The following is a 19,023-nucleotide window of genomic DNA, read 5'->3' as shown; positions in this document are numbered from 1 at the left end:
CTGTTTGAAATATATCTTCTTGATCTTGAAAATCTCCTCCAGCTCCAAATCCTGCATCTGCACTAGACCCTTTCCCCATAAATTCAGAGAATCTCAGAATTGAAAAGGACTTCAACACCTATTGGTGTGAATTCCCTTCTTCAGTGAGGAAGACCTTCTTAAAGTTAGGGTGGCCCTCTTTGTAGGAAGGTTGGCCTTCTGCAGACTCCAAATCTGCCTTTCTACAACCTTTTCCCATTATTTATAATTTTATTCTCTGAGGTCAAGGCGTATGATGTCCTCTTACAAATGGTCACCCATGAAGATGTCCTTTAATGTTTGCCAGCTTCATGGAGGTCTTATTGGTAGTGAGTAGGGGTCTTATTGGTGGTGACATTCCAAATGGGCCTGTTGACAGTTGACAAATTGTCTGTTTTGTATCCAGCTCTGGAACTCTACCAGGGTTGATGACTTGGGATTGAAAGATGGGGGGGGGGTGTCTCTAACCATTGAACTTGCTTGCTGCAGCTGAAGTTCTTGGCTGGGAGATTTTCTAGGCTAACTGAGCTCCCTGGCTGTAGCTGACTCTCTTGTTTGGAGGCTACGCTGCCTTAACTGTTAGTTGTGGAAGAGGGAACAAAAACATAAGCCTCTGGTCTGGCACCAGTTTCTCCCAAGGATGCCTCTGTCGACATCATCATTGTATAATCAGCCCTAACCAAATCAGTCGCTCATTATAAAGCTATTGTGTGAGTCCAATGGGCTTACCTTTCTGCTTAATCTCTCCTTTGATGCTAATGGAAAAACTAATTGGAATCTAATTGGCATTTAGACTCCCCAGACCTGTCTTCACATTTTTAAATGTCACCAGTAAATTTGCTTCAGGGATCTACACACAATCTGCAAGTCCCATCCTCACTGCAGGGGAGACAGAATGGACCAGACCCTCCCTTCCCCCTTTGACTTTTTATCATCTGACCCCTCATGACTGCTCTGACATCCTGGAGAACCTCTTCTCCCCCTGTGGGAGTTTGGTTTCCCATAAAATGGGAAATGCTGGGCACCTCCAGAGCCAATTGATTTCAATAGATGCCCCTTAATTTAATAATAAATATGTATTAATATTTATTAGTTAATATTAATATTTATTAAGTATGTGATGCAGTGGATAGACAAATGGTCTTGAAGTCAGGGAGACCTGAATTCATGCTTTGCCCATCACATGTAGGAGCTGAATGATCCTGGACACATCACTTCACCTCTTAATGCTCTAGGCCTGAAGTGTCAAATTCAAATAGAAGTAGGGGTCACTGGATCAGTCCCTGAAGGTTGTATAATTACTTAGAAAACTACATGTTTATGCATTTCTTTTTTTATTAATCCTGTAATATATCAAAATAAAATGGAACCTATATTTCAATTTGATTCAGGATTATTGTGGACTGAATGTGACTTGTTTGGCCATATTTTTGATACCTCTGCTCTAGGTCACTCTCTGAGACTGAAATTTGGGGAGAAAATACCCACCTGTATGAATAGAGACAATTGGAAGTTCCTATTACTAATAAAATCATGATTCTATCACTTTCCCAGTCATTATCTATTAGTCATGTGCTTGTCATGGCATCAGCTAACTTATCTTATGATCTTTGAAAATGAAGGGCAAATCTTATTATCCATAAGTCAGTCAATGAGCATTTATCAACACAGATACTGTGTTAAAATGGGTGTACAAAGAAAAGCAAAAAAATCAGTTCCTGCCTTCCCAGAGGGCACATTGTAGTTGAAGAGATGACCTATAAATAACTAGTTATAATCAAGATTTCTTGCCCTGTAGATGAAAAGTCATCTCAGAGGCACTGAAAGCAAAGGGAACCAGGATGTTCCTCCAGGAGAATGTGATTCTTGAGCCAAATCTTGAAGGAAGCTACTCTTGAGTCTCTGCCCAAAAGGAGTTTTCCTTCTATTGAGGGAACTGGGACATGGCTTGTCCAGATGGCCTTAGACCCAATAGCAGTGTGAGGATAAGAGGTCTCTCAAAGCATGATCTTCAAAGTGGGAGGGAGGACTCCCTTTCATTTGGGGGAGGCAGACCAGGGAGGGCTTCCCAGTGAACCTTATAACCCCATGATTCTGGGGGTTGGCAACTAAGCTGAAGACAAGGATCTATACCCATGGAAATGAAGAGCATTGGGGAGGCAGCCTGAGTTTGAATCACAGAGATTGGAGAATTTAGTTGGGTTGAAATATAGAGAGTGTGAAGGAAAATGTTATGAAATAAAGCTAGTGAAATGAGTTGGAGCCAGATTATAAGGGGAGAGGGCTAAAAAGATAATTTTATTCCACTGGTAATAGGGAGCCCAAGAAAAATTTTAAGTGGGTAATAGTTAGACCTATACATTAGGAAGATAATTTGGGCATCTGTGTAGAGAATGGACTTTGAATATAGAACTAAAAGGACCTTGAAAGAAATCCAGTCCTACCCCCCCCCCATTTTACAGAGAGGAAAACTGAGGTCCAGAGAGGAATCATGGTCTCAAAAACTGGTAGAGACTTTGGAAACCAAGGGATTCTATTTTCCGACTTCTTTCCAGTCCCATGGCTGGTTCTCTCTATGACTCTTTCCAGATCAGATTACCTGACTGTGTGGCCACGAGCAAGAAGGCATCTGTAAAAAAAGAAGGAATCACAATATCTTCCTCACAGCATTGTTTCCAGGCTCCTGTGAGATAATGTTTAGAAAGCATTTTGTAAGCTTTATCAATTCCATTATAATTACAGATGAGCAAACCGAGGCCAAACTCCCAAGTCCAAGCCCTTGCCACTGCCTCCACATTCTGTAGATGAGAAACATTCTGGGAACAGTTCCCTCTAATGTAAAGACATATGAACTCAAAAAAAAGCCATAAGAGACAAAAGGTCCTGGTTTACTCCCCATTCTTCCTCCCAGAATGTATCAGAGACCTTTCCAAGGTTCAGTCACAGTGCTGGGAGGGGGACCTGATTCATGAAATGATACAATCTAGAGTCATTAAGATTTTGACAGGCTGTAAGGATGAATTGAAATGAGAGAGATGAAATTTCACAGGGGTAAATGTCAAATCATGAATTTAGACTTTTTAAAAAAAAGATTGCATAAATATGATCTGGAGAGACAAGACTTGGCTGCAGTTAATGGGGAAAAAGACTTGGGAATTTTTAACTGACCCCATGGCTTCTAGGAAAAAAATAATCTAATCTGCACCATTATTTCAAAATAGCCAGGATTTCTTTTTCCTTCTCATAGCTCACTCCCACCCTCTACCTTACTCTGGCTTTGGATTCAAAATTGCCTTTGTCAGTCATTATCTGGGTGAACTTGGAAACGTCATCAGTTTCTCCACCTGTAAAATGGGGCAGTTAGGTGACCCAATGGGCCAGGAATCAGAAAGACTCTTCTTGTTGAGTTCAAATCCAGCCTTGGACACTTACAAACTGTGTGACCCTGGACAAGTCACTTTACCTTGTTTCCCTCAATTTTCTCATCTATAAAATGAGCTGGAGAGGGGAATAGCAAACCACTCTGGTATTTTTGCTAAAAAAATTCAGACAGACTTGACTGAAAATAACCAAGCAAAATGAGATTGGATTACAAACCTTCTAAAGGTCCTTCCAGCAGTAAATCTCTAATCCAATGGTGCTAGGAATAAGTGTCTCTGTCACTGATAATCTCATGGAGTAGACAAGTTTTGCAACTAGCCTAAACTAGGGAATTTCCCACGGGTGGCACTGGAGGCAGAGAAAGTATTACAAGGATTCAGGGGATGAAATATTGCTCTCAAGCAACATACTTAGAGAGGGTTTTCCAGACATTTATCCTTTGGAAGGAACATCATAGACAGTTATTTTTTTTAGGGTTTTTTTTTGCAAGGAAGTGGGGTTAAGTGACTTGCCCAAGGCCACACAGCTATCTAATTATTAAGTGTCTGAGGCCAGATTTGAACTCAGGTACTCCTGACTCCAGGGCTGGTGCTCCATCCACTGCACCACCTAGCCACCCCTGACAGTTATCTTTTTTTTAAAAAAAAATTCTGAACTTAAACACCAAATAAAAATGATCACTTCCATGTATATAAAGTATATACATATAGACATAAGTATATGTGTATATTTACATATAATGTATATGAATAGAAAAGAGGATTATATATGAACCAACTCTAATTGTATAGAACTTGCTTTTATTTTTAATATATAATAAATTCAACGCAAAACTTTTAAAGCTATCCTGCTTGTATGTGATTCCTCTAAGCTTTTTTGCCTCAGTTTCCTTTTCTGTAAAATTGGAGTGATAAAAACACCAACCTCCCAAGCATTTTTGTGAGGATAAAATGAGCTAATATTTGTAAAGCACTTTGTAAGTCTTCAAGAAATATAGAATTGGTAATTTTTTTTAATTCAATGATTTCTTTTGAATTCTATCTCTGATTCCCCTATTCCTCTCATCTCCCCCCCTCCCATTAAAAAAAAGAAAAATGAAAACTTGCCTACAAATATGCTGTCAAGGAAAATAAATTCACATATTATCTATATGTGACAAAGTATGCCTCATCCTGTATCTTGAGTCTATCACCTGTCTGTCATCATTCTTCATTTGGTCTTCTGGAAACCATGGCATGTGATTTCCAATCAGCCTTCTTCATTTAGTCTTTCTAAGATTTTTTTTTTTAGGTTTTTGCAAGGCAATGGGGTTAAGTGGCTTGCCCAAGGCCACACAGCTAGGTCATTATTAAGTGTCTGAGGCCAGATTTGGACTCAAGTACTCCTGACTCCAGGGCCAGTGCTCTATCCACTGCGCCACCTAGCTGCCCCCTAAGATGTTTTTCTTTACAAAGCTATTTTTGCTATATTCATTGTTCTCCCAATTGGGCTCACTTCATTCTGCAGAAGTCTTTCTAGGTTTTTCTAAAACTGTCCCCTTCATCATTTCTTTTGCACAAAAAATATTCCATTATATTCATATACCATAGTTTGTCCAACCATTCCCCAAGTGATAAGTATCCCCTTAGTTTCTAATATTTCTCTATGAAAAAAATAACTGCTATAAATTTTTTTGTACATATATGTTTCATTTTCTTCTTTGAGCTCTTTGGGAATAGGTGTTATTAATGGGTCAAAGATATGCCTCAGTGAGTGATTTTGGTAATTGTCTTTCCTTGTTGAATGAGAAATGCTTTCTTCTATTTCTTTGGACAGGTGGCCGGACTGTTCCATGACCCCAGCATTGGCAACCCCATTCATATCTCCATTGTGCGCTTGATCCTATTGGGAAAGGAAGAGGTAATCCATTTAAAGACTCTGAAACCTTCCCTCTTTTGGAAGTAAGGGTATGGGGGGGGCCTGAGTTATCCTAAACCAGAACCCCAAAGTGAAGATTCACTCAGTCTATCTCCTTTCAAACCTGTCCAGGATTGCAGCAAGCAAGTCCCTGAATGGTAGGGTATGAGATACACTGAAAGACTTGTCTGCTCCCAAATCACTTTCCTATTGGTCCAGCATTGCCTGAAATTTCTACCTTGAACTCTTCCTTTGGGTTGATGCATTGCCTCTGGAAAAATCCTGTTCAAATTTCTATCCATTAATGACCTGGCCATGTTGGAAGACCTTGGGATATGGAACAGATGCTTACATGTGATGTGATGAGAAAAGGACCAGTTTTGGAGTCACAGGGACTGAGTTCAAATCCCAATTTTGCCACTTAGTCCTTGAGTGACTAGAATCAAAGTCACTTAACCAGATGAGTTTCCTCATCTGTAAAATAAGGGGGTTGGCATAGATAACCTCAAAGGACTACTCCAACTTTAAGCTGATGAAAGGAAGAGGCAGTTTCTCTTCCTGGGTCTAAACTCTGTGGCCAGGGTCATGAAACTTCTGTGGCCAGGGTCATGAAACTTCAGGGGGAGTCACCTGAAGAAATATAAATAGTATACATGGAATGTCCAGGCTTGTTAGGGTCTTGAGACGAACTGAGGCTATCAGCAAGAACACTGGACTGGGGAGAGAGGAATCTGGGGAGGCATCAGCCAACCACATTCCATATCTGGACCTTTCTGAGCTTTTCTTATGACCCAGGGGAAGAAGGTGCAAATGAACAGCTCCTCTCTTTTCCCAGGAGGATCTCAAGATCACTCATCATGCAGATAATACTCTAAGAAGTTTCTGCAAATGGCAGAAAAGTATTAACATGAAGGGCGACCACCACCCACTGCATCATGATGTGGCAGTTCTGCTGACAAGGTATGGAGTGGGAGTGGGTGCTGATGGTGGGAAACTACTTTTCACTAATAATGACTGTCTTAAATATCCTCTGACCAATGGGGAAATCTAGGCCCTGGACCTTGGAGAGTATAGCAGGAAATCATAATTTTTGCTATTAGGAAACTTACCCTAATAGATGAAGTATATCTAAGCCTCCCAGAGCTCCCAGTCTAATGTGCCCTACCCCCCAGGGAACTTGCACTCTTTTTTTTTTTTAGGTTTTTTTTTACAAGGCAAATGGGGTTAAGTGGCTTGCCCAAGGCCACACAGCTAGGTCATTAATTAAGTGTCTGAGACCGGATTTGAACCCAGGTACTCCTGACTCCAAGGCCGATGCTTTATCCACTACGCCACCTAGCCGCCCCTGAACTTGCACTCTTAATGGGAAAGATGTATGCCTTACCTTCAGAGAGTTTCCATTCTAATGGGGAAGATGTGTACCTTACCCTCAGGAAGTTTCCAGTCTAATGAGGGAGATGTGAATCTTACCCTCAAAGAGCTTCCAGTCTAATGGGGAAGATGTGTGCCTGCTCCACCTTGAATGTGTAGCTGAGAAGGAACAGAGGGCTGTGTCGTGGAAAGGGAGCAGGATGGAGAAGTGAAAAGTGAGGGTATTCGGTATTTGGAGGACTTAAGTGAAAATGCTGAAGCCTCCTTCAATAAACTCAGAAGTTGGAATGGAGATCCTCGGAGATCCCTGGGTTTTAGAGGGGAGACAGAATTAGTTCCTCTTGCACATGTGCTTCAGTTTTTTTCCTCTAGGAGTGGGTAAAGAGTACAATGAGTTTTCCACACTCCCTTACCAAGTTCTCTTCATGGATAGCCGGAAAGCAGAATGAGAGTTAACTTTGAGACTATTAATAATGATGATAATGATAATAATAATAATAATAACTGACACAACACATTTGGTGTTTTACAAAGCTCAACATCTCTGTGAGCTAAGAGGTGGAAGTATGACTATTACCATTTAACAACTGAAGAAACTGAGGCTAAGAGAGGTTAGCCAATTTGCTCATGGTCATATAACTATCAAGTATCCCAGCAGGAACCCAAACTTAGACCTTTCTTTCTGAAAGTCAATGATTTCTTCAGTCTGTCAGCTATGAGTCCCCTGAAGGCTAGGTTTGCTGTCTCCATGTACATTAGGGTCAGGGAATGTCTGACTTGCAGGTTGTATAAGGCTCTAGTGCTGCCACAACATCCACAGGTGGGACTCAAAATTCAATAAATCTAGGAATTTTTTAGGGGTGATTTATTTAAATGTTTGACCAAATATAGCCCTTGAATGATGTTATAAATATCCAAATGGTCCTTGGCAGAAAAAAGTTTCCCCACCCTTGATGTACCTGGTGCCTAACCCCATATGCTGTATATTGTAGGATCTCCTAAATTTTCATCGAATTAAATTGAAGTTCACTGCATTGTCTCTCTTTCTCTCTGTGTCCCAGGAGAGATCTCTGCGCTGCTATGAACCGGCCCTGTGAAACATTGGGCTTATCACACGTATCAGGGATGTGCCAACCCCATAGGAGTTGTAATATCAATGAAGACACTGGTCTCCCTCTGGCCTTCACTGTGGCCCATGAACTTGGACACAGGTATCTACCTCCTGTCTGAAAATGAACATCTTGGGAGATAAATGGAAATATTCCTGAGAATTAGGCTTCCCTATTTCCAACAAGAGATTCCTGATCAACTAGGGCTCGATTAGATGACCTCTGAGCTACCTTATCGTCTCTGAGATCCTGTGATTCTGCTAAATAATAGCTACACCTGCTGAATGTGTAGATAGGTATTGAGAAGTAAATGATCGATAGTTGGATGGACGAAGAAATAGAAGATAGCTAAACACATGGTGGGTGGATAAATGGATGTATGATATACGGATAAATAAATAGAAAAGTAAATAAATAAATAAATAAGTAAATAGACAAATGATGGATAGATGGATGGATGATAGGTAAATAAGCAGAGAGATGGATGGACAGTTGAATGTATGATAGGTAGATGACAAATAGCTGGATAAATAGAAGGATGGCTAGATAATAGATATATAGACATATGGATCTTAGCTATTAATATATATGTAAATATATAAATATTGAAAATAAATACACAGTAGATGAATGGATGGATGCATGGATGGATGGATAAATGAAGAGAGAGAGAGAGAGAGAGAGAGAGAGAGAGAGAGAGAGAGAGAGAGATTATGTGACTCTTTAAGGTTCACAAAGCACTTCACATATCTTTCTTGGTCCTCTATAAATCAAGGTATAATTAGTCCAGTCCAGTCTAGGCCAGATAATTGACCCTAGAAAACAGGAGGTGCTGCCCATGACCCTCTCATAAACTCTCCTTTGTTCTGAGGTTTCCTGTAGATGGTCTATAGAAAAGGAGAGGTCCCATGCCTGTGGATTGGCATTCCCTAGCAAGGTCACTTCTACTGTGATTAGGTTAGAAGGAGGGAAAACAAGGGTGTTTGGCAAATGTCCTTGCTGGCGGATTAGGGTAGCTCTGGGGAAACCACTGACCGGGGAGCTTTCTTTGGTGTTTCTGTTGGAGAATTGGGTTCCTTAAGCTCCATGTCACAAGGTCAGTGGTAGTTTCATCCTTGGCAAGAGCATTCTGCCTTGGGTCTGCCCATATCCAAAAACCCTGGATTCCCACAGTTAGTTGTTATGGGACTCTGACCCTCTGACCCCTTCAGGTTTTCTGAATTCTTCTCCTTCTGCCCCACCTAGATTCCACAAGGGATTCAGTTTCAATACCTATGCACATTAAATATCCCAAATTGACTGTCCAGAGGCTCCAGCCCATTCTGACCCACTGTGACCCACAACACTGAGGTTATTGTGTGGGGTCATGTTCCTCACCTTTCTATCCCCAGATGTCGGGAGAGGGATTCATGTTTTCATTTCACTAAACCCTCTTGAGTCAAAGGTCATGGAATCCCCCTTCAGAGGCATGGGAGTGACCCTTTGGCCCTGGCTTTGTTAGTTCTGCCAAAAGGATATTTTCCAGATGTCATAGGCAAGGAATTTGGAATTTAGATCTAGGGAGGGTCAGAAGGAACCCCAGAGGTCACCCCAGTTTAATCTCCTTATTTTCCATTTGGGGAAAATGAGGCCAGAGAAGATAGGTGACCTGTCCAAGGTCCCACAAGCATCAAAAATGGAAATTGAACCCAGGTCCTTCAACTTAGCATCAGTACTCCTAAAGAAATGAGTGGCCTTGGTCAAGTCACTACTTGAACTAGGGCTTAAACACAGAGCTGAAATGAAATAAGTGGCCTAGTTCATTTACCTGGAAATGGTGAGAACTTTTGTTTTAGACAGGTGATTCAGGGCTGAAATAGATCTGTGAGGTCCCTGGCTGATGGGAATGGTTTTTATTCCTTTTTTCTGAGAAAAGTGGGGTCCTAGAGCACCCTCAAGCAAGTGAACTTCTGGGTTAAACTGTGACAGTTCATGAAATCAGACCCCACCAAGGGGCACTCACTATTGGAGAAACCAGGACTAAAGTGTACTTTTGAATTGGTAGTCAGGAATCCCACTGAACTGGAATGTTAAGGCAGATTGACCACAAGACACTGGACCTTCAAAGAATCAGCTGTCTTCTAGTCTGAGAGCACCCCAATAGACTGGGGATGAATTACAAGCCATTCTTATCTATTCATTAAAGTTGGTCTCCTAAGAGCCTCTTCTTTTTTTAATGTATTTTTATTGTATTTATTTATTCTTGAATTTTACAAGTTTTTCCTCCAATCTTACTTCCCTCCTGCCACCCCCCACAGAAGGCAGTCTGTTAGTCTTTACATTGTTTCCATGGTATGCATTGATCTCAATTGAATGTGTTGAGAGAGAAATCATATCCTTAAGGAAAAAAAATAAAATATAAAAGATAGCAAAATTACACAATAAGATAATAGTCTTTGGTCTTTGTTCGAACTCCACAATTCTTTCTCTGGATACAGAGGTTATTCTCCATTGCAGACAGCCCCAAATTGTCCCTGGTTGTTGCACTGATGGAATGAGAAAGTCCACTAAGGTTGTACAATGTTCTTCTGGTTCTGCTCATCTCACTCAGCATCAGTTCATGCAAATCCTCCCAGGCTTCCTAAGGGCCTTTTCTAGGGAAAATAGCTTACTAGTCTCATTGTGGATACTTGAAGTACTCAAGAGAAATAAGTGCACTGTTAAAAAAAACCTATGATTTTAAACTTTCCCCTTGCCCAGTCTAAGTCATAGAAGCTTTAAAGTAGACTCACAAACCCACGGGAAAGCACAATGGCAAAAGTAGCCACAGCTGGAGACAGCTGTGAATGATGATTCTCTCCATTTGGTGAAGTGATCCCTGGTTCATGGTCTTAGATGACTCCAAATATATAACAGACCAGATTTCTCTATCCTCTTCCTCCATTTATTTCCCCTGTCCCTTCTCACCAAATCTATAGCCTAATGGGAGAAATGGGAGAAAAAGGAGAATTCTCCTCATTGTATAGGAGGGGAAGCAGAGAATTATCTGAGCTTCCTCATCTATAAATGAATACACAGGTGCAGACCCTTATCCATGACCTTCCTAGCAGCAAGAACTATCTTCCCTAAGAATGGATAGCCCTGACAGCTAGTGAGTTCCCCATCCATGAAAGTGTTCAAGGAACGCCTCAATGACCACTTAATAGAGATGATTTCTGCTCAGGTTTGGGTTGGATTAGGTGACCTTGGAAGTCCCTTCCCACTCTGAGGTTTGGTGATTAGGTATGAAATGACTTAATAGATATGAAAGTTGTTTATAAATCATTAATCAACAGATCAGCTACCTACATTATGCCAGCCTTGGGTACTTGATATGGAAATTAACTGAAGTTTCACCTGCCCTCAAGAAGCTTCCATTCTGTTAGGAGATAAAATGCTGCACACATATGAGGGGTTATTATTTTCCTGATTTTTATTTCAGAAAATGACAAGGAAAGGGGAAATATATATATATAGAACGACAGCCAGGCGGTGGAGTTCATTTCCCAACTTTTGCACTCATTTATCTCATTTGATTTTCTCAATATTTCTAGAAGTGCCATTTTGCAGAATAGGAAATGGAAGATATAGAAATCACAGCCTTCAAAATGGGGAGGATTTAAGGACATACTAGTCAATGTTTAACAACCAGCTCTATAGAAATGTACAAACAACACACTGTAAAATTTAACTTTCCAGATGTCATAGGCAAGGAGTTTGGAATCTAGATCGAGAGAGAGTCAGAAGGAACCTCAGAGGTCATCCCAGTTTAATCTCTTTGTTTTCCAGTTGGGGAAAAGGAGACCAGATATCTAATTTATAACATTTACTGATTTCTGAGATGTAAATGTTCACACTGAAAATTTGATGATCAGCTCACTCCTGGAAGAGAACTAGTGGTCCCCTAGTTACATTTTATAGATTTGAAACTAAGACTTAGAGGCATTATCAAGACTAGAACCCAGGTGTCCTGAATCCTCACCCTGTGCTTGTGCCCTCTGAGCAGGTATTTTATAAAAACCTGACGGGTGGCGGTGGTTCCTTGCCCCTACTTCTTTCTCCTACTTTGGTCAACATGTCTGCTGAGTTTCTGTAAAGGGTTGATGTCTACAGATGGGGAGCAGTGCGAGCCGGAGGCCCGGCTGCTCACCCATCCCCTCCCCGGCCTTTGCTCTCAATGCAGTTTTGGGATTCAACATGACGGAAGCGGCAATGACTGCGAGCCCATTGGGAAAAAGCCTTTCATCATGTCTCCACAGCTCCTGTATGACACCTCACCGCTCACCTGGTCCCGCTGCAGCCAGGAGTACGTCACCAGGTTCCTCGAGTAAGTGTATTGAGTCTTCTCAGCCCCTTGGATAGATGGGTTTGTCTGCCTGCAGGGGTGGAGGGCTATTGTAAACCTCAACTGAGGGAGACCCCACTGCTCCCTTTTGATCTGGGAAGGTGAGACCATCACTGATTCCGTTTAGTTTAACAGCTATTTATAAATGACCAACTATGTGTAAGTACTGTGTTGGATATTGGAGATACAGTTAAAAATGAAAGGGCCTTTCCTTAAGAAACTTACCTTGTCCTAGGTAGAGGATAAGATGGGAGAATATATAATCTGAGAGAGCAAAAGAAGAAATAATTGAGAGAGTGGAGAGGGTTTCAGGAAGGGGGAGGTCTCTGAGCTGAGCTTCATGGTAGGTGGGGAGCCTCAGAGGTGGACGAGTTGACAAGGAGGCGCCTTCCATTGTGAGGAGTAGCCTGGCACAGCTGGGGGCACATGTTCCCCCAGGAGGGGGAAAGCCAGCAGATCAGTTTGGTGGAAAGGTATGGTGAGGTGAGTCAAGAAACAGTGAGGAAGTGTTCATTGTGAGCCAGACTATAAGTGCAAGCAGAGAGTACCAGCCTTCCATGAGCCTACATTCTAATGGGGGAAGACAACATGTCAAAGGCAGTGAGAATCTGGAAAGAATGAAGGATGTAGAGCAAGATCTGTCATCCCTATGATGTTCTTGCCCCAATTGTGGAAGGTCTTACATGCCAGACTCAGCAAATCAGGGCAATAGTGAGCCACTGAAGGCTTTTGAGGAAGAGAGTTACATAAAAGGAACATACAGGAATATGAATGGGAATGCCCCAAAAGCAATCCTGCAGTTAGAGGGACTTATGAACCTGACTTCATCTGGAAAATTCTTCTATTCTAATTCACTTAGATAAAATATCAGAGAATTTATGAGCTGATGCAATGTGAGGGAAGCAAAACCTGGAGAACAGTATGGACCCTAACTACAACTATATTAGTGAAAAGAACAATGTCAGCAAAACACAGAATGCTGTGTGATTATTGTTGCCAGGTTTGACTTTTTTTTAGTTTTTGCAAGGCAAATGGGGTTAAGTGGCTTGCTCAAGGCCACACAGCTAGGGAATTATTAAGTGTCTGAGACCAGATTTGAACCCAAGTCCTCCTGATTCCAGGGCCCATGTTCTATCCACTGTGCCACCTAGCCACCCCTTTCCACTTAGCTGTCCCCCAGGTTTGACCTTTAAAGGGATGAAGAACTCTCTGTCTCTGTCTCTTTCTCTTTCCCCTTTCTTTCCTTCATTTCTCTCCCACCTGTCTGTAACTCTCTGTCTCCCGTCCCCCCCTTTCTGACTCTCATTTCTCTTCCACCTGTCTCTCTCTCTCTCTCTCTCTCTCTCTCTCTCTCTGTCTTTCTCCCTCCTCTTCCTCCCTCTCACCTCTCTCTCATCTGTCTTTTCTCTGTGTGTCTTCTCTTTCTCTTCCCCCTCCCATCTCCCCTCCCTTTCCCCCGTCTTTCATTTCTCCTTTTTCTCACATCTCTTCTCTATCTCCCTCTCTCTTTCTCACTTTGTCTGTCTCTGTCTCTGTCCCTCTCTTGTCTCTGAAGAGACGGAAGCTATGGGTGTGGAACACAGCATGTACCCTTAGACCCCATTGATGTGTTGGTTAGTTTTAGTGAATTGCTTTTCTTTCATTCTTTTTAAAAAATAATATTTTCTTTGCAAAGGATGACTTGCTGGGGAGGGAAGACTATATTTGGAAACAAAGGTGATGTAAAAACCAAAGGCCACAATGCAGTTTTTTTCTTTCAAGTCACCAAGGTCCTCCCTGTCTGGGCCTGGATAGTTTTCATTTCTAAGCACTAGAAATGACCTTCCTCAAATGGAGCCTTTCTGAGTGTTTGTTTTCCTTTTCCTTGTAAACATGTCCTAGAAAACACACACCCTTGTGTGGTCTGGACTGTGAGGAGACTGGGGCAGAGAGAAGAGGGGGCAGCCACTTAGACACTCAACAAAACCACTTCCTGCCCTCCCTGTGGGGCAGAACACCCACTGAGAAAGAAGTCTTTGGGGGCCGGGGGCTCAGGGGCCGTCTCTTCCATGGAGCCGTCCTGATTCCCTCCTTCCCTCCACATTATTCCGTAAGAACTTGGAATCTTTCTTGTACTGATTTCTCCGTTTTTTTTTTTTTTCTCCTCAGTAGAATGGAAGCTTCTTAAGGGCCACGATTGGTTCATTCTTGGTATTTCTATCCCAAGGGTACATGGTAGGCATTTAATAAATGTTGATTGATTGATGAAGGGACTTACTTCAAAAATACAGGCCCATTCCTATCTTCTGTCTTGTGCTCATCCTGCCCATGTCCTCCAAGAAAGTCTCCGTGAGGAAGGGGAAGGGTGCTAAACTTTCACTTGTCTTAAAAAATCCAGAAACATATATATATATATATATATATATATATATATATATATATATAGTAGGTGTTATATAAATGTATCTCACTGGATCCTCAAAGGACTCTGGGAGATAGATGCCATTATTATCCCATTTTACAGATAAGGAAATGGAAATGGTTAGAGGTTAAGTGACTTATTCAGGGTCACACAGCTAGGCAGTAGCTGAAGCTGCAGTTGAACTCAGGTCTTCCTGAGTCCAGGTTCAGGGCTCCTAGCTATCTACTAGATGCTGTTCAGTTGTTTCTGACTCTCTGACTCCCTCTGGGGTTTTCTTGGCAAAGACACTGGAGTGGTTTGCCATTCCTTCTCCAGTTCATTTTACAGATGAGGAAACTGAGGCAAGGAGGGTAAAGTGACTTGCCTGGTAAGTGTCTGAGATCAGATTTGAACTCAGCTCCTTCTGACTCTATTCACTGCCCTTCTGAGCTACTCCCTATCTAGATGAAACCTATATATATATATATATTATTTATATTTATATATAAATATATATACATATATATATATATTATAGGAGACAGTGAGAACAGGTTGTAGTCATTCTAGAAGCTGGTACTAATCTCTGCCTAGGGTTCACCTTTAAGAGCCAGAGAAAAAAAGAGAGCTCCAATGGGAGGAATCCCGGAGTTGGAAGGCGACCTCGGCCCTCTACAATTCTGAGATTCTCTGAGTGGTCAGGGGGACATAGCACCCGAGGATGGGAGCCCCTAAGGATGGAGCAGACAGCTGCACCGCAAGAGAGACCGCCCCCCTCACCTTGAATGGAGACCTTCCTGTGTTCAATAACAACACCATCACAGACAGAGTTACTTAGTGGGGGGCGGGGGGGGCAGGGCGGAAAACTCCCAGACGTCTGTGGTCCCCATAGAGAAAAGGAGGATGTGGGTCTAAGATCTTTGGGAAATCCCATCCCCCTGAACAGTTAGGGCTTGTAAGCTCCATCCTCCCCATCCACCCAAGGACACATTCTTCAGTCTCCTGTCCAGCCTCTCAAATCCAGCCTGAGGAGAAGCCCCTGAGCAATGCCCGCCCAGGCTGCTCCCACCCCCTAGTCCTCAAGCCTCTGTGGAATGTTTGTCCTTCTTGGCTCCACTGGGGTGGGGGGAATAAGGAGGGGGAACTCTAAGCCAGCCTGGTCTTTAACAGAGTATCCTGAAAGAAGGCAAATTGGAGGAGGGGAGAAGTAGAGAAAGTAACGCAAAAATCCCCATGGAAAAAAGCAGAAAATGAGAAAAAATTGTCCCTTTTTTTGGCAGTTTGGTTGCCTCTGATTTTATCCTTGTGTTTAAATCCATGATGTTATTTGATGTCTTAGTGTTTGGAATGATTATTTTATAGACAGGGAAACTAAAACCTAGACAACAGAAAATAATGCAAGTTTCTTACAGTGGGAAGCCTGCAGTAATGGTGGGCTTTCCATTTGTCTCTCAGAAGACTTGTATCAAGGGCTTTGGACCAAGACCAGGTAGGGAAGGCCAGTGGAGAAATGACCCGAAACCAAATGGATCCAATCCACAGGATCTCACCAGTCCTTGGACCACATGAGGTCTGGAGTCTCCATCTTCCAGGTTAATGATATCCTCATAACTCTGTACCCAGCACCTAGGCCAATCAACTATCAAGTTTTTACTAAGTTCAATTCAACCTTTATTTAATACCTGCTGCATATAAGGTCCCACTCTCAATGTGGAAGCCCCAAAGAGCTATGTGGGATTCTGGTTTTCAGTATGGATAATAGATGACTCCTGAGAGCCAGTCCAGCTTTGAAATTCCATGGTACACCCCAGGCCTTGTTTTCAAGGAGATCACTTTTTTTTTGCAAGGCAATGAGGTTAAGTGACTTGCCCAAGGCCACACAGCTAGGTAATTATTAAGTGTCTGAGACTGTATTTGAACTCAGGTCCTCCTGACTCCAGGGCCAGTGTTCTCTCCACTGTGCCATCTAGCCACCCGAGGAGATCACTTTCTAATAGAGAATGAAAAGTGAAATCTAGGCAATTGATGATGATGGTGATGATGATGATGATGATGATGTGATGCTGATGATGATAAATGAAGATAACATCAGAGAGGTGGGGTGGGGAAAAGACAGAAATTTGAAGATGGGGAGGGACCACTCTCTCCTGAATGAATATGTCAAGGAAGACTCTTTGGATAGGGTGGGCAAAGGAGGAAGGGAAGGTTCCCGAGAGGTAGATACCCAGGTATCTTCAGACATAAGGAATGGTACCACCAAATACAATGACATTACTACAAAGTGCTTTCAGTATTGTGACAAATATTATTATCCCCATTCTCTAGATGGGAAACCTGAGGTTCAACAAAATGAAATGACTTGTTTGGGGTACACAGTGAAGGGCTCCCATTATAAGTCCAATGCTTGTTAACGAAGGCGGAGGGATGGGAGAAGGCAGGACCAGAACCTGGAAAAGTCTCTTCTACTGGGATATAGCTGGGGCAGGGGAGTTGATCAGTCATCAAGGATTTATTTATTAAGCATTTATTTTGTGCCAATCACTTTGCTTAGGTTCTGGGATCCAATGTCTAAATAGGGAACTAGGCCTGCCCTCAGGGAGCTTATCTATTACACGGCTTTAATACCACCTTATGTATAATCTGCCCTTTTTGGTAGGGCACCTAGGATGACCCCCATTTTACAGAGTGGGAAACTGAGGCTCCCAGAAGTTTTTGTGACTTACCCATAGTCACACAGAGTTATTTAGTATCGAAGGCAAAATTTTCCAGTTGGAATGATAACTTCAGTCCAGATTGTGCAGGGCTGAGTTTGACCTGTATTCTTCAGGCTGAGAGGAGTGACTGATTGGAGTTTTGGCCTCAAGGAAGAGATAGGATGAAGCAATACTTTAGGGAGGTTAACCTGCCAGTCCTCATAGGACTTTAGGATCTAGAGATAGGATTCAGAGGTACCAAAGCCCTTGGGATGAATTTTGGAGAAAACACATCTGACTCTCAGCCTTGGCCCCTCAGCTTCATTGAGGCCCCAAGGGAAGGTCATCCAAGTAGTAAATAGCCGAGAGAGGGACATCAGATTTCAAATCCTGTGTTGTACAGATTGGAACAGAAGAATGTGTATGTTGGGGTTAGTCCCTGGAGGCAAGGGAGGTTGGTTAAAGGATTTATTAATCAGATCTTGGATTAGTCCTAAATTACCAATTTCCTTTGCTGATAAAACTGTAGGTGATTTTCCTCCCAAAGCTTCCAGAGTCCTGGCAAGCCACTGTGTGTGTGTGGGGAGTGGAACCTCAATAAATCTGGGGAACCACAGCCAATATCCAGACAGATTTTCTCCAAAGTTCATCCTGTGGACTTTGGTACATTTCTCTTGGTATCATTTCTCTATCATCATGGAGTATCTCTCTCTCTCTAATAGCATCGTTACCTTAAAGATGGGGGACTCAAACTCGCTGTAGTTGTTGGTTTTAGGGTTGTTTCATTTACGCTTTTTCTTTCATCTTTTACCCAGTTGCTTTTCTTGATGATTGTGCCTTCCCACTTCAATCGAATCTTTGTCACAAAGAAACATTACTCAGAAGCAAAAACATTAGTAAATAAATTAATAAAAAGAAAGAAAGAAAAAGAAAAGAAAACTCTCAACATTTTGACCCTCTGTAAGTTGGTGTATGCCTCATTCTATATGGCATCTCACCACTCCTCTGCTGAAATGGGTAGCATACTTTAGCACAGATACTCTGAACCTGTGGTTCCAGACTAGGCATTGTAATGATCAGTGGTTTTCATTGCTGTTTTCCTTTATGTTATTCTAATCATCCTGTGCTTTTTTCTCCTGGTCCTGCTTACTTCACTCTGTATCTGTTCATAAACTCTTCCCAAGTTTTGTTGTTATTATTATTATTATTGTTTTATTGTTGCTTCTCTCATTTTCTTACATTCTTGTCACATTGCTAATAAGGCTCAAGATGAATAGAGACAGTAAACTGCCCCTGGAAAGTTCATGTTAAGTGGACCACTAGGATTCTGACCTGGGGAGCTTAAAGAATGGGCAGAGTCATTGCTAAGCACCCGACCATGGTGATAGATGGAGTGAGAGGAGGGCAGGGTTCAGATGTTCAGAAATGACCTAGAATGGATTTTGCTCATCATAGGCTAATGAGTTGGACAGCAAAGGACATTATTGAGATCATTAGAAAACACTTAGAAAGGGAAGCAACAACCACCAGCATTTTTGGCTTTGTTAAGAACAAGTTGTGCTAGGTACATCTCATTTCCCTTTTCTCTTAGAGTCCAAGATTACTAGGCTAATAGACTGGGAAAACTTATGGATAGAATGTAGCTAGACTTTAGCCATGTGTGTAGCAAAAACGAAGGGACGTGGGGTTAGGTGACAGCCCAGTTGGGGAGATTCAGATCTGCTCTCACCCTACTACTCTGAAGGAGGTTGATTTTTCTCTAATCTCAGAAGCTAAGCAGGGTCAGGCCTGGTTAATACTTGGATGGGAGAG

The 19,023-nt window shown here is 42.1% G+C and overlaps 1 protein-coding gene across 1 annotated transcript in view; it reads left to right on the top strand.

Annotated features, from left to right (window-relative positions):
- ADAMTS7 (ADAM metallopeptidase with thrombospondin type 1 motif 7) overlaps positions 1-19,023 on the top strand; it is a 168,690-nt gene that overhangs the window by 45,513 nt on the left and 104,154 nt on the right. The window contains exons 5-8 of the mRNA XM_074232515.1: positions 5,215-5,298; positions 6,131-6,255; positions 7,728-7,877; positions 11,977-12,120. Coding sequence (XP_074088616.1) covers positions 5,215-5,298; positions 6,131-6,255; positions 7,728-7,877; positions 11,977-12,120 — 503 coding nt within the window. The remainder of the gene's footprint in view (positions 1-5,214; positions 5,299-6,130; positions 6,256-7,727; positions 7,878-11,976; positions 12,121-19,023) is intronic.

This window comes from Macrotis lagotis, chromosome 4 (genome assembly GCF_037893015.1).
Source record: "Macrotis lagotis isolate mMagLag1 chromosome 4, bilby.v1.9.chrom.fasta, whole genome shotgun sequence".
Lineage (NCBI taxonomy): Eukaryota > Metazoa > Chordata > Mammalia > Peramelemorphia > Peramelidae > Macrotis > Macrotis lagotis.
This window is presented reverse-complemented; position numbering and strand designations above follow the sequence as displayed.